Source organism: Pezoporus flaviventris, unplaced genomic scaffold (assembly GCF_033815535.1).
Source record: "Pezoporus flaviventris isolate CSIRO_AGI_PZ_B2104156 unplaced genomic scaffold, CSIRO_AGI_Pfla_v1 ptg000079l, whole genome shotgun sequence".
NCBI classification, from domain to species: Eukaryota; Metazoa; Chordata; class Aves; order Psittaciformes; family Psittacidae; genus Pezoporus; species Pezoporus flaviventris.
This window is the reverse complement of record NW_026892627.1, coordinates 7,587,252-7,613,771: the sequence shown is the minus strand read 5'-3', so window position 1 is coordinate 7,613,771 and position 26,520 is coordinate 7,587,252. Positions and strand designations below refer to the sequence as shown.

The following is a 26,520-nucleotide window of genomic DNA, read 5'->3' as shown; positions in this document are numbered from 1 at the left end:
GCATACTCACATGTCTCTGCTCAGTACTACTGATAGTCAAATCTGCTGCCCCAACAGCTGCTGCTTGTTCTGATGCTGAAATAGGGTCAGGGTCCAGCTCTCACCAGATAAATGACAACAAGGAGCAAGCCCTGAGTTCATCATTAGTTCCCTTAGTTCATCATACGCCTACAACAGGATCCTCTCCACCATATGGTATTATATCATTAAAGTTGATGAGAAAATGAAATTCAGGTTTAACTCACACAATGACACTTGCTTTCATTACTGCCTTAATACCTCTGCAGGGCCAGTGCTTGCCAAAATACTGTCACGACTGAGCCTTTGGGTTTGAGCCTATGGATATTAACTATGGCACAGAGAGGTGAGGACTAGGAGAAATACCTTTGAAACAATTCATGCAAGAAAACTGCTTAAACTGCTCCCACATTAGCACCAGCTGGGTTGCAGCTCAGCACCTGCTGGGTCCTACCTGTGGCTGCCCCCACCTGCCTTCACACTCAGTATGGACTGATAGCTGTATTCTAGAAATAGAAACAGAAATAAAGACATTAAATTAGAATCAGTCCCCTACAGATGGCTCTGTCTCTATAAAGGCCACCTGCTCCCAAATTAACATTTGTTTATATATAAATTCAGAACACCATAATAAATTAACACCCACCAAACAGAAATGAGCTCTTCTGAGTGGTTCTTCTCTTCCCAGTGGATAACAGGAGAGGGAAAATGCTATTTTACCCTGAAGGCATTCACAGCAGAAATTCAACAGCAACACAAACAGTGTAAGTATTGTGGATGGAGTAAATACTTCCCGGGTGCCAGCATTCACTCTGCACAAAAGGCTTGGATAGGGCTGCTAAGTCTGCAAATACCAACTTGGAGTAGACAGAGTACCTATATCACCCTCCCAAATCTAAAAAAAGAAATATACAGCCAGGTATTAAATCAATAAAGCAGTGGAGCTTAAAGTTTATGCAAAAATGAAGAAACTAACAGGTCAGGGCTTGGAAGCAGTAATAATAAAGAAGAAAAGCCATGATAAAAATAAGTTTTAGCACACTGATCAGCAAACCAATTTGGAGCTGTTTAAAAGATTAAGGATTTTTACTGTAAGAAAAAATATCCCAAAGCCATTAGTCCAATATGCAGCTGAAATGAAAGCAGCAAAGAAAATGCGTGGTTGCTAGGGGAATATAATGTAAATCAAAAGTGCTACTATAATTGCTGTACACTGTAAGGAAGTGATAAGACCTTTCTGGATATATTATACCTAGTCTTGGTTATCATATCGAGGAAAGCTCCTATGCTTTTTCAAAGAATGCAGTGCAGAGCAAAACAAAGTGAACAGCAAGCCTGCAAAATGTAAATTATTAACTACAAAAAGAGTTTGAATGAGAAACAAAAAGACAAAAGACAAAAGCTGACAGGTGTGAATCTGAATATTGGGTATTTTTCATTAAAAAAAACCAACAAAACTCTATGGAGGCCTGTCAGCCCCAAAGTTTGGTTACTTATTAAATATTTGTCCCTTCTTCAATCAGTGGACACAAATGGCTCCTAACCATTCCCATGTCCACCATCTCTCTGAGGTTACAGTAGATAGTGGGATAGTTTGACAAATGCTTACACTCCTCTCATGCAAAGGAAGAAAGTGTGGAAGTCCTTATTTGAAAGTGTATCTAGGTAAATACCATCCACACCTACAATCACATCTCACAAGTATGGCTCAAACTGCCCGTTAGCTGTTTTCATTCCTTTTTCTCTTAAAATTTCTTGCACACATAACCACACAATTGAAAAGCATCAAAGGACACTAAGTCTGGACACAGAATTTTTTATTTATTTTTTTTTATTTTCTGCCCAACTGCTCCTATGGAAACTGCTTTCCTTCTGTTCTCACTTATGCTGTCACTGGAGTCATAAGTGAGTGTTAGCTCAGTCTCCCCTGGGTCACCACGAGGCCCACAGACCTGGGGCTTTGTATGGGGGTCATTTGTCCGAGGAATCCCACTCATCATTGTAACTTATTAGACATTACAAACAACCTGCTCAGTCCAAAAATTAGCAGGACCTGCTAAAAACTACACACTTCCATTTTATCTCCTGGTCCTAAGGGTACAAGTCACAGGCTGCATTACAAAAGGTCCATAACTGTCACAGCACAGCCAACTCTCACAGCAATAGCTGCTCCTCACCTAAAAAGGGCCCAAGCTTTCCTTACAGCAGGAATGCCAAGAGTTCAGAGGGAGATGTAGAGGAGACCTAATGCTCCATCATTACAGTCTTGCCTCAGGAAGGCAGCATGCTCTAGATGGCAGTTTCTTTGCTAGTAATTTCTTTACTGGGGCCACCTTCCAGAAGTCTTAAGCATAATGCCATATCTTCTTTATCTATTAGCAACCCATAGCCCTTTAAATAGCAGCATATGGCTGGCTGGAAGAGCAGAGGGAAAGAAAACAAGGGAAGGGAGCAAAATAGCTCTCTGGGCAATGGAGCTACCGAAGTCCTGTCTTCCATGTCTCTGTGGCTCATGGCTAGATTCTCTGATATCTGATAAGGTATTAGCTCCCCCTGACACTTCCTCCTTGGCTAGAGCATTTCTATTAATCCTCCTCTGTACAGTGCCTCCAGTGTCCTAGCGAATAAATCCACACTGCAGCTTTTTATATGGTGGAGGCATAAAAAGAGTCTCTCTCCTCTATGAAACCACTGATTTTCATGAAGCTTGTCAAGCCTTTAATCAGATTTGGTTGACACTGGCCAGATGAATCAAAAAACTACCGGGGAGAAGGAGGGGAAGCAACTGTGCATTCACACACACATCGTGATCACGTAACACCTCATTTTCCCAGGAAACCAGACTATAATAGATCTTGCTCTCTGTCCACACCATTGAGCAACCATTTTCACCAGAATGAAATTATTCAGACTATATCACAGAGGCAAGTTCTCAACATGTACACTGTGCTAACTATGCTCAGTCAATGCAGAATCCATCAGCTCCAGGCTCTGAATTAACATGCAGACCAGCAATACAAAATCCCAGTCTTTTTTGTAGTTTCAATTCATGAGTTCAAGCAGGGATGAGCATACTTTATTTTTCTCCCCAGATGGTTGGAAGCTGCCAAGTAATTTATCAGCCTATGTTCTTCTAAAAAAAATTATCATGCTTTTTCTTTCCTGGGTGACTTCTACATCCCCCGCTGACTGGTTTAATGGTACTGAGAGTTATGGAATTATATTGTTTTTATTATGTGCCCTTTTTATTTTTAAATTGCATTTTGACACATAGCCTATCCATCCACAGGTCTTTAAAGATGCTTTGCCCAAGTGTCTCCAATATCCAAGTAACAGAATGGCCACCTTGAAGAGACACTGAAAACAAGACAAGGTGCCTTTGGAATGCCAGTGCTCATTTTGAGTCCTTTCATTTTGCTCTTCTATAAAGATGCCATGAAATCACTTACTGACTTGTGAAAGCAAGCGAAACACTTCAGGAGTTTTCCTCTGGATTTTAGTACTAGCCTGGAGCCACGTAGAGCTATCATGAGATTGCATGATTTTAAGAAAAGATTATTCTCTTCACTAAGGCTTCACAATGTTGGCATCTTCCTGCCTCTTGCACAACCTGTGGGACCAGTCCCCTGAAAGAAAAGAAGGAAATGGCCACGTGTCTCTGTGCTAATAAACTAACCAATGTCAAGGACCATTCATAGGCACTAGTACCAAAACCTTTAGAAAGATAAACTGTTAACACAGTCACAAGCATGGTTTTGGCCCTTGCCACCTAATGCTCTCCAAACAGCTCCTGGGTATAGTTTGGGTATTAACACAGGTGCTAGCCCACTGCTGAAAACCAACTGGCATCCTATTTGGGAGGCTCCAAACAGTTAGCTGTAGAGATGCAAGCAGTTTATACCAGATGGTTTCAGTGCCTGAGAATTGTCCCAGGCACATTTAATCTACTGCAGTTGAGGCAGCCTGTCACTGTAAGGAAAGAAATGTGCAGGCTGCTTTGCACAGGGACATCATGTACTCTTCTCCCATTGTGTCTCCATAAGGACCAAGCATTACAGAAGAGATCACACAGAGAAGCAGCAGCAGAGAAGGGAGCACTGTGCCCAGGGATACCAGGGACAATTAATCCAATCCCACTAACAGTCCAAAAGCTGTTGCTGGCAGGTTACAGGGTAGCAATCCAGAGACTGCTCCAATGAGGAGCACACCAGGGAAGGGAACAAGTCATTCCACAATGGCCAACTGTTGGCACCCAGGTTTCATGCCACACGAGGTAATTCAGTCTCTTGAGAGACCCAATGCACTTGCTCCAGAAATGATCAGAACTCATTTAAGGTGATGGTAGTCATCTTGTGTAACACAGTGAAGACTTGAACCAGGAACAACAACCTTCCTGGTCCATGCCAGAGCCCACAGTTGCACCAGGGCTCAGAGCAGCACCTATGTTTCTCCAGAGCTCAGCTGAAAACTGTTTTGCACACTCAAGTGGACTTATCCCTCTGCAGTTCATGGTCAGATGGAGAGAGTCCTCTCCTGGCACAGAAAACCCCCCTACCACAATTAGCAGTCAGCTGTACAAAACATCACCTAACAATCTGTTTCAAGCTTGTACTTCAGGGCACAAAGCACACACACATCCCCCAAAACAGAGATGCCTTGAATGCTCCAAGCAACATCTTCCTACCAATTCTGAGTTCAGCAGCAGCAACAAGACACCACCAAGTTATCCCTGTCATCCATTGGCAAGAGCTCTTAGGATCAAAAACACCTCAGGAAAGCCAGCTGGGGCCCTGACTGCCCCCTTCCAGACTGCAGCTACTGAAGAGTCAGTAATGCCTTAAGCAGTGGTAACTGGGGACCTACAAGCCTTCCTGCACCTTCTGCCCCTGACCTGCAATGAGATAGTGAGCAAAACACTTTGCCTCCCCAGTTCCACATTTCACATATTACTTGTTGTTTACTTTGGGAGATGATCAACAGTAAGGATGGTCTCTTAAAGCAGTTTAAAAAGCAGCTAGCACTCATCTAATAAAAGGCTCACTGTGATTCAAAAGAAAAGCAGTTCTGTGATAGACACTTGTCAAAAGATATTTGATTTTTGCCTCTTTCTCTCCAGTGCCACTTTTTCCTTTGGTTCATTTCTAATTCTGTTCATTTGCCTCAACCACAGAGGCCAGTATAAAGAAAGCTTTGGGAAATCTGCTGGCATTATTTAAAGATTTATCCCTGCTGCAACAAAATCCTTTCATGCTTCTGATTGCTAATTACAAGCAAATACTTTGATAGCTGTGGAAATCAGTTAACTATCCTTCACCTTTCAAGGCGCTACGGCAAACTTGTCACTACATACTAGTGCATGTCTTAATCCAGTTTGATCATAACCTGGAATGAATAAGCTAAGAATAGGCTCATGCAACTGAGCACATGAAAGTTGAAAACATTTGCTTACTATTTGGGGCTCCATTTCTATTTGAATTAATGAGTGTGGTGCTATAAATATCTAATTTCCATGAATTTCAAATAATGTTGAAAGCACATCTGGGATGTCAGTGTTGGGAAAGAAGCATCTTTGCTTCTTTACTGCTGCAAACCAATGACATTTCCATTTTAAACTGAGGTTCCAGCCAAGTCGCAGCAGGAACTGCGACTTCTTCCTGCCAACACTTGACTGTCCCTGGAGGATTTTTAGCCAGTGACCACCTGTGCTGGGAGAAATGCTACAGAAGCTGGCAAAACCCCACCAACTCTAACCTGCTTAAGTAACTGTTAAAAATACTATTCACATGAACAAGTAAAAAGAACAGAATTGAGCCACAAAGCCAAATTCAGCTTTCCTGTTTGAAGACACATATATTCAGTGTAAGAAAGTATACTTCTGTGATTTAATTTGGTGCATGCAATTGAAGGATATGTATTAGGATGCTTATCTTTTCTCTGGAATATATTTTCGCTCTGAATGTTACTATGAATGTACTGCCTTATACAGTGTTTTTTGTTTATCTGACAGCACATTCAGCCCCTTGATAGTAGGCTTTGCATCTTGAGTTTGAATATGCCACTGTCACACACCTACAGCTTTCCATCATAGACAATAAATGCATTTATTTTATTTAATTTTACTGCTGAAATTGGATTTGGATGCAGAAATGTTAAGTCCCAAAACAGTGGTTCTTGTTGTTGCTGTTGTTGATTTTTAATTTTTTCCTTTTTTTTAATGCACAAGCAGACAACTGCCTCTTTCCTCAGTCACAGCAGTTTTAGGATCCATATGTTCTTCAACAAGACCCGGCAGAAGATTTCTACTGGAACAGATTTCCATCAGGAAAAGCCAGATTGAGAAAACCAGCTCTGTTTATGCAATCATAGCAATTTTGTCAAAAATTTGGAGGAAAGATAAATTCTGATTTTTAATCGGCTCCAGTCTCAGCAGTTGATTCATGCACAGAAAAAGTGCAGAATTGGAACCTCATCCTTTATGGATTTTTATGTATTCTGGCTCCTTGTGTAAAAAACTTGAATGAGCAGGGGAAAAAAAGCCTGGATCCAATTACACCATTAATCACTTCTGCAGCCTGCTAGTATGAGACTTGAAGTGGCTCTCTCTTGATATTATGAGGAGAAAACAAATCTCTACCTTACTACTGCATTAGATTTATGTGCATGTCAGGCGCATGGGTTGCTTCCACACATATCGGTGTGCCTCCAGCAAGAGCAGTGCTTCAAGAAGAACTTCAGGACTGGTCAACAGGGCTTTGCCTTCAAATATTTCAAGCAAAACTGTGCCAGCTTAGTCAGCACTGAATCACAGGCTAATTCACTGCATTTTTACCAAGATGTGCATTCTCTGTTCCTCCATTAGCCGCATTAAAGCAAGGACAGCCTGTATTACAGGTTCAAATGCTACAATGCCTGTCTTTATTCTGCAGCTTTCAAACAGGTACTGAAATTTTTCTATTATGAGTGATATCTGCCCAAATCCATGAATAAAACACACTAGAAACTAGAGAAGCTCCTATAACCGCTGGCACTGAAGCTGCAGCCTTTAGTTCCCAAAGCACAAATTCTGTCTCTAGAAATAGAGAGGACAGGTTTGGTTAATAGAAGTAGCCCTTGCAATCACCAGACCTGAACCTGTCAGCAACCCACACTTACTGCAGAGCAGATGAAAGTTAAGAGGGAGCTGCTAAAAGGAAAAAAAAAAAATTAGAAAGAAGAAAAGAACCAAAAAAAAGGTCAGACTCTACCAATGAAGTAATGTTTCCAGGTCAACAACTCCTGAGCCAGTAACCCGCATAATTAAGCACCACACATCTCTGTAATTAACCTGCAAAACCATGCTAATTAGGAAAGTGAGAAGAGAGAGTATTTGGAACACCAGATATTTATTTTCAAGAAAGGATATACACCAGGACAAATGATAGAGGAGCTCACAACTTTTCTTCAGCAAAATAAGGAGGACAATGTTTCTTGATCACCCACCAGTACTTGAAACAGACCATGCTGGAATCCTGACAGCTCCATGGGTTTCACTAGCCCCTGAAAAACATCAGATAGGGAAACCTAAGAATGTAAAGATTCTTAGGTTTGGGAATTCACAGAATCATAGACTACCAGATTGGAAGGGACCTTAAGGGTCATCTGGTCCAACATTCCTTGACAAAAGCACACTCTAGACAAGGTGGTCCTGCACCATGTCCAGCTGAATGTTAACGGTGTCCAGCACTGGGGAACCCACCTCTACCCTGCAGATTAGTCCAGTGGCTGATTGTTCTCATAATGAAAAACTTTCCTCCTGTCCAGTCAGAATCTCCCCAGGCATAACTTGTGCCCATGGCCCTTCATCTTTTCCATGTGACCCCTTGCAGAAAAGGAGTCTCCATTTTGTTTGTAACCACCCTTTAAATAAGGAACATGATGATGAGATCTCCCCTCCTTTTCTCAACACTGAACAAACCCAGTTCTCTCAGACTTTCCTCACAGGAGAGACTTCCCAGTCCTTGGATCATCTTTGTGGCCCTTCTCGGGACCCTCTCCAGCCTGCCTGCATCTTTTGTACAGAGCAGGGACCGAAACTGGGCACAGTATTCCAGGTGTGGCCTCACAAGCACGGAGTGGAATAATGGCATCTTCATCTCTGCTGGCGATGCCCCTGATGTAACACAGCCTCCTGCTGTCTTTCTTTTCCATAACAGCACACACTGTTCACTCCTACTGGGCTTGTGCAGGGACCCCCAGGTCCCTTTCCACAGATCTGCTCCTCAGTCAGGTAGATCCCAGCCTGCCCTCTTGATTGTATTTTTTCCAGGTACAAGACCTTACTCTTGCCCCTGTTGAACTTTATGAGGTTCTTGTTTGCCCATTCTTACAGCCTATATAGGTCTTCCTACAGGGTGGGTCTCCCTTCCAAAGTGTCCACTTCCCCACTCCATTTGGTATCATCAGCAGTAAACAAGTGTACCTCACCATCAAATCTTTCTGATGCATTTACTATCAAATTTTATTAAATTCCTGGTTTATATCAATAAGCTGCTTCTCTCTTACAAATGAAATACATCGCTTCATCTGCAAATATGTTAAAGAAGAAAAAAATAATCACATACAACCTTTACGCAAGAGATTTCTGGGCTGCCTCCATGCAGCATGGAGCAAAATTGCACTACATCTGTCAATCTGAGGATGGAGGGAGCTAAGGTCCTCATCACAGACTGCAGTAAACAAACTGCTTAGAACACAGGATCAAATCACCATGCCCTCAGCCCAGTCTGCTGCAGCCAGAGTATTTCAAGCTCTGCTTGTTAACCACATTTTCAAAGACTGATCTTCAGTTCACATCTCCCGGCTTTCTTGTATGAGCTGTACAACGTCAGTTAATTGCCTCTGTCTGAAGTAGCCTCCTTAGCATACAAAATCTCCTCGTGTCTTGTCTTTTTTTTCCCTCCTGCAGTGCACCGTGAAAGGAACTTTAAAAGAGAACTACAGAAGTAACTGAAAACCAAGCCTTTTCAGACGGAAAGGGGCAGGATGAAATGGATGTCATTGTAAATGTTTTCCTCTTGTGAAAGGGAGCTGTTTTTAAAAAAAACTCTTTAATTGACCCCCTGGAGATCAGGATCTCCATCACTGGGGTACTGTGAAGGGCAAACAGCAAAGGGAGCTTGCTAAGCTGGAAATGCATGGATATGCACTGCATGATACACTGTGGCAGGAGGGGGTTGTAATGCTTGGCAGCCACCCAGAGAGTGAGAAGGGCCCTGCTGAGAAAAAGCCATGCTGGCTGCAAAAATACAGTGCTGCAATTCCTCTTTGGCCTCAAGGTTTCACACCCAAACGTCACCCCAAAGGGGAGGAGAAAGAATAGCTTTCTGCTGGGAACGGCAAGCAAGGGTTAGGTATCCCATGTTCTCAATCTAACTCAAACATTTCAGCATCATGACAGTGTTGAGACTCAACTGATCCATTACTGTTGATCTCTGGCTGCTGCAGTAGTTTTTGGGATGTGGGAATCTAGTGCCTGCTGGAGCAGCCTTAGAGCCAGCTCTGTTTCCTGTGCTGTCCTGAATTTCCCTTGGGGTATTTGGCTATACCCAAAGATCAAGGTCAAAATATTCTGTAACTGCTCATATAATACTCACATTTTCTTCTGAAACTCTCCCTCTTAGGCACAGTGCACAGCTATGATCTTAAACTAGCAACCAACTATCACTGGTTATCAATCAATCCATGAATGCAAGAAATGCACAAACACCAATAGTACGTAACTGCAGCCCACTTGTTCTGGTTCAGTCAAACATGCTATTCATTCCTAAACAGCATGGTTTTCTCAGTCTGCTATCTTTCTGATCTTTATTTGAAGGAGGAGGCAGCTTTGTAGAAGCACTGTGCCTGGTTAGGCAGCAAGATACTTTAATAGGCTGTGTCACTAATCTAGAAATCTAAAATTCAGCCACATCAAGGCAGGATACAAGTCAACTTACAGAAAATTAAGCATGCATGTATTCCAAAAACTTTCACTGCCCTTTTTCCTTCATATAATGAAGGAAATGGAAAAACAAGGATGTGATAAAGAGAAAAGAATGCCAAACTTCCATTATCAAAATATTTTAAGGAGCAGCAGAGGAATCTAGTGACTAGTAGAGTGTGTATGAATCCAAGTGAACAAAAACCTCAGCTTGAATGAGGAGACCTCAGAGCTTCTCTCAAGACAGGCATCTCTTCTTCCCCACCCATAATCAGTCCTGGGGAACAGAGGTCCTCTGTGAAAAGGTTTCAAGCAGCATTCAGGAAAAATAAAAACATAGCTTAAAACACTCATGTCACTATTCAGTCCCCTGCTCTTGTTCTCTGCATGCACCAAACACAGGAAGAAAGCGAAATGACTGTTGTTCAGGGCTTTGCAAACTGGAGCTAATTAAATGTCATGGAGGAGTTTTGCTCATGACACTTGGCAGAAGCCAAGTGAAGGATTTATGTCTTTTCACATATCATGAGCATGCCATGCAGAAAGCCATCAGATGAGATCAGATGAAACAGGAGATCCCAGAAAAAAAAAAACACCCTTTGCAGGACTGCAACCTTACAAATAATAAATAATTCATAATATTCTGTATATATCCCATAGGATTTCTGGGCATTAGTGCTCTTTACCAGTGTGATGTTGCAATATTTCACAATATGCAGTAAGAACAGGGAGACAATTCATCATTTTTAGCGTGAAGAGTCCATAGAAAATTTAGTAATGGAGCAAAACATTGATAAAGTCCCAAACCCTAGATTATATGTACTGTCTTGCAGAGAATTAAGCACTTCAAAATAGGAGTTTGCCATTTTACTGCACAGGGACTTGTGAAAACTGGCCTGAAACCTCCAGAAACTGCTCAGCAGCAGCCCGCAGGGAAAAGCTAAAAAAGGGGATGTCTTGAATTCTGCACCCTTCCATCCCTTGGGGCCAAGAGGAGACTCCCACCATCTCCAGATTCACACTGCCCAGTCTTGCCCTGGACACGTCAGCATTTTTTTCCCTACAGACTCAGGGAAAGATGATGCCTTTCTTTTAAAGCAATTCTGGGAGAATTTGGAAGCAATAATGGGAGAAACAAAATCTGATTTGTGTTTGTGGCATGCTTTTAACCTCCTCTCCAGTTCAATACCTCAGTAAATTAGGTGGATATTTAGACACACACCTCTCCCCCCCACCCCCCTTTTTTTTTCTTTTAATCTCAATCCTATCCAACCTGTTAATCAAGTAAAGAGGAGGGTCACAAAAGTAAAATTATCAGAGAGATGAATACATCTATGAAGACAGGCTGAGAGAGCTGAGGTTGTTCAGCCTGGAGAAGGCTCCAGGGAGACCTTTAGAATAGCCTTCCAGTACCTAAGGAGCACGTATAAGAAAGATGGAGACAAGTTTTTTAGCAGGGTCTGTTGCAACAGTACAAGGAGTAATGATTTAGACTAAAAGATGATAGATTCAGACTAGACATAAGGAAGAAATTTTTTATAATGAGGGTGATGAAGCACTGGCACAGGTTGCCCAGAGAGGCAGATGGTAGACACACCATACTTGGAAACATTCAGAGTCAAGCTGGACTGTATCTGAGCAACCTGATCTAGTTGAAGATGTCCCTGTTTATTTCAGGGGGCGTTGGACTAGGTAACCTTTAAAGGTCCCTTCCATCCCAAACTATTCTGTGATTCTATGATCATAGAGCTTTGAGGACTGGTGAAGTCATGTAACTCATTGGTGATGCACCTCAGTTATCTTCAGAGTTAGTGGCAGTGAAGCTGATGGCACTTTTGGACTTTTACCTTGCAAAATTTCACCTCAATAACGCTGTTAAGCATCCTCCCATTATCACATATGGTCCTCAACTCTGACTACACAAAATTAATATTTACAAATGCAATCCATTTATTTGATTTAATTTGTAAATAATTCAAAGGCCAAATTTAAATTTACCCAAAACCATGGTCTAAGTGTTTCATTTTCACAAAACTGTTTATACTTTTGATAGTTAAAAGATGGAAGCAAGGGGCTGCCCATGAAACTATTATTCCTGATGGCTGTGGACACTCCTAAGTCAAAATCATCAGGGAGCAGTTTTAAAGAGCTAGAGCATTTGAAGTGTTTAGATGTGTAAGCCTACTGAAATTAATGCAAGATAGGAACCTACATTTCTAGAGTACATAGGCCATCAGCAATGGCCAGTGGTCTCCAAGGATGCCCCTAAACCACCTATGTGCAAACATCTTCCTTCTGCCAGCCAGAGGAAAAATAACTGAGTGGTTGGTTTACTGGCAGACCACAGTGAAGCCTGGGCCCTTATCTTTTGCTCTTCCACAGACTGCCCAGAGGAACCTGGGAAACTTAAGTGAGCTTCAAAATTACATGGCCTGTGTTTCAGGAAAGCACCTGTGGAATGCTCAAAACAGAAAGAAAGAACCAAAAACCATAAAAACCCTACAAAGAGCTCACAAATACCACTATATTTCATGTTTTAATACTTAAGTGACTAAATGTCTCTCAAAATCCGGTCCTTGCTGTCCTTATTTCTCAGTTGCACTGTCTGTAAAACTGCACTAATCTAATGTAATCCAATCCAGTCTAACAGCAATCAGTAGTTATCTAAGAAAATCTCATTAGAGGTTTTGAGGAGCTGAAACACTACAGCAATGGAGTCCACAGAAATATCCTAGCTGATGAGTGCATCTTCCTTCACCCCTATTCTCCTCTCTCTGAGGCTAATGACTCTAAAATACAGCTTACTAAATTCTGGCAGAGTTTTGAAAATAACTTTCTAATGTGTCCACATTTTCCCCTTGAAGTTGATGATTTCCCCATTGAATTTTAAGTCATTCTGTCATTTAGCCATGGAGTTATTTCTATATAGAAAAATAGATCTTCTTTAAAAAGCACAACTACATAAAAAACCCCGCCAAACTCTAAATGTATAAGCCAAAGCTACTTACCAGAAAAAGAGACTAAAACCATGTATGTTTCCCAAAATAGAGCCTTCAAAAAATTTGCTTATCTCAAAGTTCTAAATAATTTAGATTCAATTTCCTAAATATGAAAGAACCAGGGTAGGATGCTAAGACTGTTTCTATAACAAGAACTGTTAGCAATACTGACACAGCTGATTTTTCTTTACCATCAGCCACAGGCTGGATAAAGTCTACTGAGACTATGACAACAGGACTAAGAGAAATGTCACCATGTCAGCATTAAACCCATGTTAAGGGAGTGTAAATGAGCCTTGGCCTTATTTTGAACACTGAAGTAAATACCTCGTCATTAGTTTTTAGAACAGTAAGGGGAGAGGAATCTGCTGTGGCAAAAATAATATGGTATCAGCAGAAAGCAGTGTATTTTTCAACACAAGATCTCATTATTGATTAAATTTATTTAGAGCAACATTTACGAAATAAGGCACAGCCTGAAGTGGTAGCTGACCAGCTAATGTTTGCACTGTGCCTTACAGGGCTCCCAAAGGACCTTGCAGTCAAAGACACCAACACTGATATCATGCTCACAATTACAGGCAAAGTATGATTTAACCTTGCCTGCTTTATCTCCATTTGTCTGCTGCTCAGCACAGAGATTCATAAATCTTCTACACACTGATACCAGCATTTTTGCAACCCTTCTTCACCCATTTCAAAAGGATTGGCTTGGCTGGGCTAACCTTTAAAAAAAAAAATAAAAAGGAAAGAGGTATCTTTCAATTCATGTAAGCACCCCTTTTCTCTTGGTCCAGACAACAGGCTGCCTCTTGAAGGATTCATCAAGATTGAAATGCAGACATCAACCTAAGTCTGCTGCCACAATTACCCTGATCAGAATAACCCATGCTCTTCTGAAACCTGAATTTTAAGAAAATAATATCAGTCATTTTTCCCCAAGCTCTCATTGCTGTGCCTTGCATTATTAAAGATAAATCAATCTCAGGTATGCTGGCTACACCCTAGTATTCAGCCATCTGTCCTGACCTATAAGAAATGTCCTGGCTCTTGGGAAATGGCAGGCAAGAATTTAATACCGTAATTCTTCCCAGCTTTTCTTACCCTCACTGACAACTAGTAACACAGTAGACAAGGCTGACACTACAAGAGGGATGTGAGATTAGGATGCTTACATTTAGGTGCTTATACAAGTGCCAGGTGTCTAAACTCCCACAGCGACCTAACACGGAGCTTCATCACTCTCTAGACTCTACACCATTGACTACAACGTGAGCTTAGGTATTGTCCATCCAATTCCACTGCCTGAATAAAGACACCCATCATCATTTGAGATGTGCTGGCACTACCAAGATGTGATGGCAGACACAATCCAAGTCCCATGGGAAATCCATATTACTGTGGAACAGGAGCAGACAGGACACCTGGCATATTTCACACAGTACTAATGCTGAAAAATTCTGCCCCTAGGTTACATGTGAGAAGAAATTAGATGCCTAAATATCAGTGCTTTTAAGTTTAATCCTTAAACTGAGTCCTATCTTTCAAGGATCACTTTACACTGATTACCCAGCTAGCTCAGAGAAAGAGTTTTAATCTGAGAACTCAAGTCAACACCTCCGCATCATTTTGATGGTATTTTTACACCTCTGCAGCAACGCTGGCTATGAACTTGAGCTTTTTTTTTCTTTTCTTTTTTGTTGTATTAAATTAAATTGGAAACCTTGGAAAGTAAATGAAATTTCATGCTAGGAATGCTGCTACAGTGGTGCTTAGGAGTGCTATTACAGCACTCAAGCATGTAGGCAAAACGTGAAGACTCTTTCACATTTATACATCAGAAAGAAGGGGCCTTTTTAGTGATACTCCAGTAGACCCTTCCCACTCATCAGAACAATCCCTTTTTCACCAAATACTACCACTTGGACTATGCAGTGCTGACAAGATCATGCATACTGGTTTTCAAACAGCTCATGGGACAGTAGATACCTATCCTCTAACACAAAGTAAACATACACCTTTGCCTTGATAACAGTTACATTTTATCATCTTATTTTAGTTTTGGGGTGCATCTGTGTGCTTCAGTCTCTGCAAAGAACAGAACATTCTATTCCTACAAAAAGAACGTCTATTCCTCCATTGGATGCAGTCATTGTTCATAGCAACTTAACTAAGACAGTAATGCTGCTTCTAAGTCTAGGAACAAGAGTGGTAGGACCACATTGCAACTTCCTAGCTTTCTCCTAACTCTTTTCAATTGCTATTTCCAAAGCATGAGAATACAGAAGTGACAGCTTAATTCTATTGAATAATTTATTTTTTTTTTTCTTCTGGATGATCTTCATATCAAAATCAAAATCTAACAAATGCTTACAAGGAAGTAAGAGAGGAGCTTTTAAGAAAGAATAAGTCATTTGTGGTGATTCCTCTACAAACTATAATTTAAAGTGCTGGAGGCCTCATTTTCATACAAACACTAAAATTTTAAGCACCAGGAACCATAGCTCTTCATTACTGGGTTCTTCAATGAACTTTATGCTTTACACTGAAAAAGCTTAAGAGGTAATTTTTTCCATCGGCACACAAGAGATTTAAGTATGTTCCTTCTGCTGACATCACTGGAAGTTTGAAGTGGACATCCCTCCCATGCTTAAAACAAAACCAAAATAATCTCCCTCTCTTTTAGCTAGTCCATATAGGCTGCCAATCATACTTTCTCTGGTGAAAAATACATGCTGTAAAATATAAAGAAGCTACATCAGGAAAGTACCTGAGGAAGGATAACCACTGGAGGTCACTCAGAATATTTTGCTGTCAAAGACTGTTTTAACTGAGGTATTTTTATCATAATACTGTGATAGTGCACAGCATTGATTACTTTCCATTAAAGTCATAAAAAAGCACTGAAGTTCCCTACTGTTCTAAAAAGAAAAGTGGATAAAAAGAGGGGAAAAAAAAACCCTAACACACACTTGAATTAGTACCATAAATAGAGTTTGAGGGTCCATAAACAATTTCTTTCTTCCCTTCATCCTTGGCTAGTATGTCCGTTATGAAAATACATGGCTAGAAATTCTATGTGCAGTTTCTGAGTGGCAACTTAAAATACCGTTGCAAAAGCCCATACTGCAGCAGCTAAGAGCCTTCACCACAGTTTTAGTGGTTTGTGTGAAGCCTCAATCTGAATCAGTTCCTTTGGTGTCCCAGAGTTGGATAAACCAGCAAGGCAGTGTATGTTTTTATGCTATAAATGCCCTCTATGGTCAACAATTCACACAGAATAACAAAAATCACAAGCAATTTTCCCCTACTACTTAAAGTAAGGGAGAACCAACTGGTTTTATTCACCAGAAGTAAATTAACTTCTTTGTAAAGTGAAATATTCAGTTCCCAGTAAGCGCAGAGCAGGTGTAGGAAGGAGGCAGGAATGAACACTAAATGAGGGAATGAAAGACACAGGCAAGGTGTAGCTATGCTCTGTAATACAGTTGCAGCCTTAGGGAATTTTAGCAATATCAAGATAACTCAAGTGACTAAAGTTGGAACAAATCAAAAAATATGGAGGTACAGAACATGCAGAGAGCAGCAGGGACTGGGAAACTGAAGGATCGTCCTGACCTGCTGCAGAAGAGATCTATAACTATAAAGAGTTGCTAAACTTGGAGTAAGCGACTGAAAAGCTTTGGTGGCCTCTGCTGGCAGATTAATTGTGCTATGGGTGGTCAGACAAGAGGACTGGCAGCAAGGCAACACAGCGTATCAAGAGAAACATATTACACTGCATGCTTCCATTGGGCCCCAGGTGCAACCCTGATTCATGTTAAGTAGCGTAAAAGAAACCCCATGACAATCAGTGGGATCACACACAGAAATCAGTGCTAAGCAGCAAGAATATAAAGGTAAGAATAAAATCCTTAGTTTGAGGAATGACCATAAACCAATGAACAAATTTAAAACGTAAGTTCTTTGATGTAGGAAGCAGTAATATGCTCTCTGGCTGGAAAGCCTCTTGTTCAATCGAATCCCAATATGCAACTAGAGTTCCCATGGAGTGCTGCAATAGAAATAACACTTATGTGAGTCCCTGCTGCTGGTCCTTTCCTAGACTTGTTACTTATGAAAGACTATCTGATCTTCCACTTAGGAGAACAGAGTTCAAGCAGTGGCAAAGGCTCTCTGTGAGGTCATTATCCAGCAAATCTGACCTGAATAAAAAACTGCACTAAAAATCTGCAAACACTAGGATGTTCGGATGCTATGGCAAAGTCCAAGAAAAGTCAAAAGCCTAGAAGCATAAATTAATATACCAAGAAAAGAAAAAGGCATATGGTGTACCTGCTGCCTTGAGCAGCAATAAATTACCAGCAGCACACATCTGACTGCATAATTTCAGCCCCTTCCTAGTATTCCAATTCTAGATGCCATCTGCAAATAAGCAAGCAAGTTAACTTCAAAATGTTCATGTCCTGCCCCTTTTCAATCTGCCAGAAGAACTGAGAGTAGGCTAGTACCTGCCACCTTTGCCACCCCAAACCTCTCACTGAGGTCAAGCCTTGGCTTTGCTGCAGTGTGTTTCATTCTCCCTACTAGAAATCACCACACCTATGATTCCTGTACACACGCTCCTTTTAAACTATTCAAGGTTTTATAATTTTAACAATATTCCTTTCAAGTGAGCTCAAACACTGACAAGCTCCCCTCTTCTCCACCTGCTCTGTGCTTGTAACACAACCTTCACCTTTGGGAATACTTCCCTTCAAGGTCATCTTCTTCAGCAAGGCTTGTGGGTCAAGGTTTAAGGACTGTGCAACCTCCTCTCTCTATGTCCCTCCAAAATCTCCTTTTCTTCATTACAAAGGAGGATATGTTATTAATGACACTAAAGTCTGCCAAAATCTCAGATTTTAAGCACAGTAACAAAAGGCCAACAGTAAGGATAAGAAACCCACTTAGTGGGTTATCAAGTTGTTATCGTCCACCAAATTGTTCATGCAAGGAAGTGCTCATCCTTATTTTTACCAAGAGAAAAAACTGAAGCATGGGCAGAATATCTGTCCCAGTCTCGGTGAAGCACAACTACCACTGACTGCTGCGAGTTCCCATTAGATCCTCAAGACCATGCTTACGCTGGGAGGTTAAAAGCAGGTTGAAGAACATTTTCTTGATGGCAGCATTGTCTGGCACTGAAAGACAATGTGACAGTGTGAAAATGTAAAGCCTAAACCACTTGGTCAGTATCCCAGTGTAACTCAGGGCTTAAGCCAGGAACTGGAACATTCCCCTTGAGTGCTAGCGCAAGTCTTTTAGCTAAACTTTATTTCTGGCCACATCATGAAATGCAAATCAACTCTACCTATACCTAGGTTAATGTGTGGAAAAGCAGCGCTAACTGATAGGAAAACTATTTCATTTACAAAAAAAAAAAAACAAAAAAACAAAACAACACAACCAAAACCAAACAACAAACAAAAAAAGGATAATTAAAAAATCCCAGCATGTCATTCTGTTCATTTTGTTTTAAAAGCAGCATAAAAACCTCCAGCCTAATGTAAAGATCATAAACATCAAACCCTTTCCAGACCAGGCATGGGAAAACTGCATGAAAATAAAGGCGTTAAATGAATGAAAGCAAATGTCTTTTCTATGTTAACAGTGTTAATATAGAAATAAGCCAAATGCATTCTAGTGAGTAAAAAATTGAGTCTGAATTTAATCCCTTTCTTTTTCTTCTTTTCTACAGCCTAGTCCTTTGTACTCCCATTGATATCATGGCCTCAAGTGATCCTCACAACATTCACAGCATGATATTATATCTATCTTATTGGGAAACAAAATGATAAAATAAATCTATTATTTGACTTAAGCGTTAAAGTGTTTAAATGGCTAAGCTGATTTGATTATCAGCCCATTGGTCTTAGTATTATAAATTAACCACACAATTTTGACAGAGCTTCCAGCTATCTAATGCCTGAAAACATGATTTTGTTTAAGCACTTATTGTGCTACGGTTTTTTATTTTTATTTCTTGAAATATCAATTAATTGGTTCTGGTCAATAAAAAAATGTATATAAAAAGGTTTACGGTGGAATGACATTCGCACTCACACATTTGCTGTGTCCTACACCAGTTAAAAAGCCATTGCAGTCTCCAGTTACAGTGCTCAGAGCTCCGGCTGCACTTTTAAAGCACCAACTGTTAGTTAATTTTGTCAGCATAAACACCCAATAAAATTTTATGGTGTGTTTGGCTCTCATTAAAGATGAAAAACAGCAGGAAGAGCAGCACCCACAAATAAACACAGACCAGGACGGCTCTGGCATCACCAATACCCAGAGCTCATTTAGATTTGGGGCTCATGGCTCCCCATGCTGGAGGGCAGAAATATGGAGAATGAAATCCCACACACCACTGGAAACCCACTGGGCTCTGCACAGCCCTACCATAACACTCCTAGCAAACATTTGCTGGGGGAAGAATGGTCCTTCTCCAACCCCTCCCTCATGCACCCCCTAAAACCTTAAAATAACACCTGTTCTAGGCTAAGCATACAGTTGCTGGTGTGTATTTGCACAAAGGTACAAAGCCCACAGCTACTTTTGCTCCCTTTCACCCCAAATACCCTACACAAGACGCTCCATCAACACCAGGACTAGAAGAGCCTGCTCCTCCCCAGGCTGCATCTTGCAGTCAGATTCCCTCCAGTCACGGAAAGCATGACCCCTACGAGGAGGGTTTCTGATCACTCAGGGCATTTGTAAAGTCACCCTGGCCATTTCCTTTTGTGTTCGCATCCTTCAAAGGGGCATTTGAGCTTTCCACTGAAATCTGTAGTCCTGAACCTGCCACCAGCCCTCCTTGCAAAATTTCTTGTTAATGGGAACTTTACAAGACAGCTGACACTCAGTCCCAAGAAGCACTCGGGGAAACGTGTCTGGAATTAACTGACAAAACCCATCAGGTTTACAGGTCGAATTACAGAGAAAGCAGAGTTCACGGTCTGAAATAATACACGGTCTGGTCAAGACCTTGCTCCTTCAGCTGTTACTCTTGAAATCCTTAAGGCTGTGTTACTTCAGGTATTAGAAATTTCTAAAATATACTTTCCATTTACATCAACTGAAGCAAAACTCCTCTCACTAATTCACCACCTGTACCAGATAACGTCAAATGGAAATTTAGAATTTACAAAACAGAGAATGTGATAAGAATTAATTTCAAACACATCCCCATAAGTTCCCTGGCATTTTTCCGTGATTTAGACTTCACCATTCCTAGTTTTGACAGGTTTTACCTCTGCAGCTGCTTTGTGAAGAATCTCCAACAAAGGACAAGGAAGGTAGAGAATCTATACAAACTGGTAGAGGAGTAAGACTTAAATCAACACCACACAGTTCCATGCCATGTGCAAAATAAAACCTTGTTCTGTAAGGATCCAAACTAACACCTGATTTAGAGTGGACAGAGGACGCAAGTCTACAGTTTGCTCCTCCTTTGCCCACAGCTTTCTCCTGTTGACATCTACAGTGGGCAAGAGGCAACATGCTTTATAGAGAGGGATATGCTGGTGGGATGTCAGGAGCACATGCTGATGAGCCAGCAGGCTTTTAAATGGACAATGGCTGTTACCTTCATTTTCCATGGCCAACATGCTCAGCTTCAGACTATCGTCTCTACCTAGCCTGCAGCTTTCACAGAATTTAAGATCATTATTATTATGTTAAGCTTGGCAGATTTGCTGGTTTACACTCAGCACCTTACTTCACTGCCTACCCCTTCTCCCGGCTTTTTGCTTAAACCATCAGCAGTCTGAAGGCAAATCCATGTTTATATGGGGCTACAGCATCCAGCAGGATTGGGCCTCGATCTCGGCTGGGACTCCCCTGCAGTGCTGTATTGGCCTACTCTGAAAGGTTCATGTTTTGAGATGGCAGAGTAATTTCCAAGGGACTGCCCTCTAAGCAAGACTGGATTTTGAAGATAGCTGAGTGATAATGTTTCAAAGCCCTGCCAGCTACATCAAGTCCTACTTTAATACTTACTAAGTGTGGAAGTCAACCTTGCATTCCCACTAGTGTATTAAAATTCAAAAATATACTGCTTAGCTGTGCCTATACATGGCAACTTATCACACACAGTAAAATAAAATGTGTGAGTAAAACCGGACTCATTCCTGCTTCAGCAGTAATACAGAGGAGCTACGACAGCATCCTTATCTTCATTTTCTGCATCCAAGAGTGCTAGAAATTCTGTGGCTCTATTACTGCCATAACTTTAGAAGTATTGAATCTCGCTACAATTAAACCAACATAAATAAGTAGTAATTCAACTGAAACTAGTGCAATTCACACGAGTGGAATAGTTCATGTAAAAGAGAAGAAAATTAGATTCATCCAGTGTGGTTGCACTAATTTCTTATTAATTGTTGAAAGAATAAGCCAGTATAAAAAAAAAAAACACCTTTCTCATACCTTCTTAAAAGGACATTACTGACCTGTTGACCATGGCTATACAAACACTGCACTGTCCCTTTAGATCAGGGCAACTCCCTGCAAAGGTTCGTTTCTGTAGGAACACCCCACATGAGCAATTTGCTTTTACAGGTTAATTTTGTTCTTTCCAGAACAATGAGAGAGCAACCAAGGGTGCAATCAAAACTCGATTTCCAGTTCAGCTTAATTGAGTGTACTTTACTTTAACAAATACTTCAAATTACTTCGTTGAGTTGTTTTCACACCCACTTTCTTACATACCAATACTGCTAATTAGTACAATTGTCTCTCCTTTAAAAGGAAAAAAAAAAAAACACAACCCCCAACACAACAAGCTGTCCAAATGATTTGCTGTTATCCTTGAGCATTCATTATCGTTGATTAAAAATCAGGTTACAGTTATTCAAACAGATGTCCTAACCTCAACACTTTGATTCAACAAGTTTTTTTAATGCTTACACACTTAAAGATGAGAGAGGAAGGGTGGTTGCTTAGAGTCTGTTATAGCCCAAAACATGTCCTGTAAAACACAGGAATCCATGATGGAAATGCACACCATTTGTTCAGGTTTAACTCAGTATTGTTTTATTTTACCATACAGCCTGATTTACTCTCATCGTTCCTGTTGAGCCAGGAAAACACTTGTCTCCTACTCACCCATCAGGATCAGGACTGGGAGCAGGTTAAAGCCTAAAAAATATTTAAATGTCTAATAAAACATCAGTGCAATTTAGGTAATAAAATGACTGCATTGCCTTCAAAACACACACAAGCTATTCAGGTACTCATCAGTGAGGCACTACCAGAACATATAGGCATATGCCAAAGGACTTGTACTGACATCTCACAGCACAATGGGTCTCAGGGTTAGGTGACCTGATGCAGAAGACAGACACTGACCATCTTCAAGAGTGAGCTCCACACAAAACCACACATTATAGTCATTCAAAAATGTGGCCAGAGAGAAGTCAAAAGAGATCGAACCAGCTGTAGTCTTGTGCCAACCAGTGTGCACTAATGCGCAGCTGAGGCTGGTGTACAATGCTGGAGGCTCTGACCATTACCCTCCAGACTGTGCATGTCAGCCATTGTTTTGGCTAAATCTGTTTTCATATAAAATAATGAGACTGTGCACCCCACTCTCCCCAGGAGACACTATGGACTTCTGTCTTCCCCACTCCAAAGAACAGCCCTGTGCTCTCCACTGGTCCCTCTCCAAAAGAGAGGTAGGAGGCCTCCTGCTATGGAGCAGCCTGTCTCCTGATAGACATGGCAGTCCCCCAAAGGACAGGAGCTAGTGGGTCTCTGAATCCTCATCACACTTAGGACACCAGATCCACAAATCCTGCTCCATGGGTACCTCCTTGCTCATTGTACCCACACGGAGGATCCCAAATAGAAGTAATTTCTTTCTTTAGGAACACCTCTGATGTTTTCTGTGGATTTTCCTCCCTCAAGATAGATGAAATTGAGAGTTCCAACGTGAAACAAAGCGCTTTCTCACAGCATCTTCCTTGGTCCTAATCTAAGAACACAAGTCACATTTAAAACACAATTTCTGTGCCTTGCATTGGCTGGCATGGGTCTTTGGACTGCTGAATAAAAGCCAAAGCCAGGATTTGCAACGTGCAATGCTGAAAAGCCCAAGTCCCCATATGGAGTTAGCCCTCATTAATTCCTTCAAGGAGTCTGTCAAAATGTTACAGCTCGGAAGTGAACCTCAAATTCTTACACCAGAATCTGAATATTTTTCCAATAATATGCACTTCCTTAATTGGAGCCGAAGCCTGCTCCCAGCCCACACAAGAGAGGTGCTTGGTTTCATACAGACTCTCAGCGGCTGTAGGGCTCACCACCCCAACCACCTGAACACATCAGAAATGTTCCTATGACAAAGCTTTTCATTACAACACTGGGGTGAATCCTCTTGCCTTCCTCCTACAAATTGTCTTAAGAAAGGCAACAGGATTAGTCACAGGCAGGAAAAAAAGAGCATTAGAAGCTGTATGCAACACAAACTGTCTCAAAAATAGTTCTCCAGCTATAAATCACAATCTTGCAATAGCACTCAAGTGGCTTAGAGCTAGATCTTGGTTAAAATCAGATAAAAAGCATTACATAGAAATGTCAAAAAAAAACAACGTTTTAGTGGGCATGTGTTACTAGAGTTTGGAATTACAATCAAGCTATCTACTTAAGGACTTTAATCATATCTCACCTTTAAAGTATTACCTCCTTTGCTTATCACAACTGTGCAAAGCTGCAAATCTTGCAAAGGAAATCTGAAGTCTAAGTGCCCATTGCCTAGTTAGAGGAAAACTCACAGTGAGGCCAGGAAGAAATGAGTGACCTTGCCTCAGTGAGTTGGCATTGGCAGCTTTTTTGAGTTGACACAATGTGAGGACTTATATTTGGGGGGGGAACCCAACACACACTAACAAGTTTTTGGTTTTTTCATGAGCAGTGGAAACAAGTGTTTGATTTACAATGGATTTCTGCCCCGCATTATTTGCACAATCTACTCCCATTTGCAAATACCCCAGCTGTCACCCATGTCTGCCTCTTTTCCACCATAAACTTTCAGTTCTTCTCTAAGTTCCTGCTATACTCCTCCTTTTCTCCCATTCCCTCAGTCTTTACATAGCCGGTGACAGGCAAAGGACAGCCCGTGATGTTGTTACAGTCACGTGCTGACTGGGTGCCTGGGACAGGGTGAGTAAAGGAGGTATGGGCACATTTCTCCCTGTTTCTTCCTCTGCTCTGATATTAAATAGTCTTTCTCTATTAAGCTACTAATTTCCACAACACTTGTAGAAAGCTGTCATTTTCAACACTTCTGTTTTATGTGCTCTCATTTCTGAACTCTGCAAGGTTTCCTTGCAACTGAATCAGTCAGTCATGCATGGAGCCTTCTTGTGTTTTAATTAAAAACCTGAAACCATTAAGGCAGTCAATCTTTTGACTTGAAAAAAAAATAAAAAATTATTTCCAATGGAAAAACTATGCACATCCTACAGCATTTGAAAATAAGATGAAGATGCCTTCAAGACAAATACAAATGTATCAATTATCATGTGCTAAGAATACACACATTTGAGCCCCAGCTCTTCCTTCTCCGTGAAAGTGTCACGTCAGCAGCTTGATACAATAAATTCTTACTGATATGCAATAACCTTAGCTTTTCTACCAAAAACTCAAAGAGAAACAGAAAGTGCAAGGAAAGGAGGCCCAATGTTGAAATTAGAGAAAATATCCACAGTGAACCTTCAATTTAAGGCCCCTGAACTACACGAAGTGCTTATGCATGTGTTCAACTTCAAATATATGATTAGTCATGGAGCTAAGTAAATAATTTCAGGAGAGTCATCTAATCTGTTTGTGTACCTCCACAGCCCTCATCATGTCACATCTTTTAATACTCACATAGTCTTATGATTAGTGGGTTTAATCCTAAAAAGATCATATGAGAGAAGGAGATATAACTGTATTCACTTTCAGAAGGAGAGGTATGAGAGAAATCTCCGTGCCTAAGAGTTTGTAGAAGGAGGTCTCCTCTGACCAGACATGAAGTACCCAACCACGTGAACAGAGCACCAGTATCTCCAACAACAACACTACATCAAGTGTAGAAGATGGAACAGGAAGCCAGTATTGAGAGATGAAATAAAAAAAGAAGTTAGCACAGCACCATTTCTGGTGAAAGGTAAATTCTGCATTTCTTTAAGGTGCATCCCATTAGCTAATGCAGAATCATGACTCTTTACAAAGTGCTAGCCTGAAAAAGCCATTTGAAATCTTTGGGGTGCAAAAAAAAATATCCACCATAAAATAGAAACATAAACACTGAAAAACACTTCAAAGAGTTGCAGAAGAACAGTGCCATCAGAATTGCCTACAGGAGGGCACATACACCTATAACACTAGTTTATAGTGCAGTGCATCAGTGCTTGCAGACAAGGACCATGTTCATTACTACCAACAAAAGGTTAATGCATATTTGGTCTGGGCCAGGTGCAAGTACCCAATTCATTTCAGTTGAATTCAGCAGAGTGCACAATAAGGTGTTTTATCCCAGCTAATTTTTTTAATGCAGGCTATGCAAACACCCCATGGCAAGAAGCAAAAGCAGCAGATAACGATATACCTGACCCCACTTCACACACCAGCACAAATCCTTACCTTAGAACCATTTTAACCCTTTCTGAAGCAGGAGCGCGAGTTAGGACGGTTCCAGCACTTAGGGCTGTGAGGCTGGAGCACCCTGAGTCCAGGGACTCGGTTGGGCACCCCAGAGCCGCAGCCCGAACACGCTGCCCTGGGCGCGGCGGGGCGCAGTGCCTGCCCTCCCGGAACCAGGGGCTCCCGAGCGCGGTGGGCCACGGAGGGATGCTCAACTTCGCCAAGTGATGGCAGCGCGGGGGTTCCTGCCCGGGCCGGGGGCACGCTCTCAGCCACAGGTTTAGGGTAGAAGCAGTGGAGGGTGCGAGCCAGGCAGCCTCACCTCAAGGCACCCCACCGAGCCGCGCTCCCTCCGCACCCCGCGGCCGGTCTTACCTTGGGCCCCTTGCCGCTGGAGCAGCGGACGTTGTTGGTCACCCCGGCCGTCTGGTTCATGCTGGGGCCGGCGGGCGGGCAGGAAAGTTCGGCTCAGTGCGCGGCACCCCGCGCAGCGTCGTCCGCGCACCCGCGGAGCGGCAGAAGGATGGAGAGAGCGGACCGGTATTGCTCGCTGCGGGACTTTGCCCCTGTCCGCTGGGGTCTGCGCGTTGGCAGCGCTCCCGGCTTCCCGGCTTCAAAACAAAACCCGAAACACCCCCCTGCCTCGCTCTCCCCCGCCCTCCACAGCAGAGGAGAGGCGAGCCTAGTTCTGCCCGCCCCCCGCCCTCCAGGGCCGCCGCGGCAGCGGGGAAGGATGGATGGGATCCGCGCTGCTCCGCGGGACGCACCGCCCCACGCCGCGGTGGCCACAGAGCCCGGCGCGGCCTCGCCCCCGACTCTCCCCGGGGAGCCCTCACTTCTCCAGCGGTATTTTGTTTTAATCTTCCCCAGCGTGGG

At 42.0% G+C, this 26,520-nt stretch overlaps 1 protein-coding gene across 1 annotated transcript in view; it reads right to left on the bottom strand.

Moving 5' to 3' along the window:
- The window catches only part of DPP6 (dipeptidyl peptidase like 6), a 565,175-nt gene extending 538,860 nt beyond the window's left edge, over positions 1-26,315 (bottom strand). Inside the window, exon 1 of the mRNA XM_061474523.1 lies at positions 26,020-26,315. Within this exon, the coding sequence (XP_061330507.1) occupies positions 26,020-26,079 (60 nt within the window). The 5' untranslated portion in view covers positions 26,080-26,315. The remainder of the gene's footprint in view (positions 1-26,019) is intronic.
- Between the last annotated feature and the right edge of the window lie 205 nt (positions 26,316-26,520).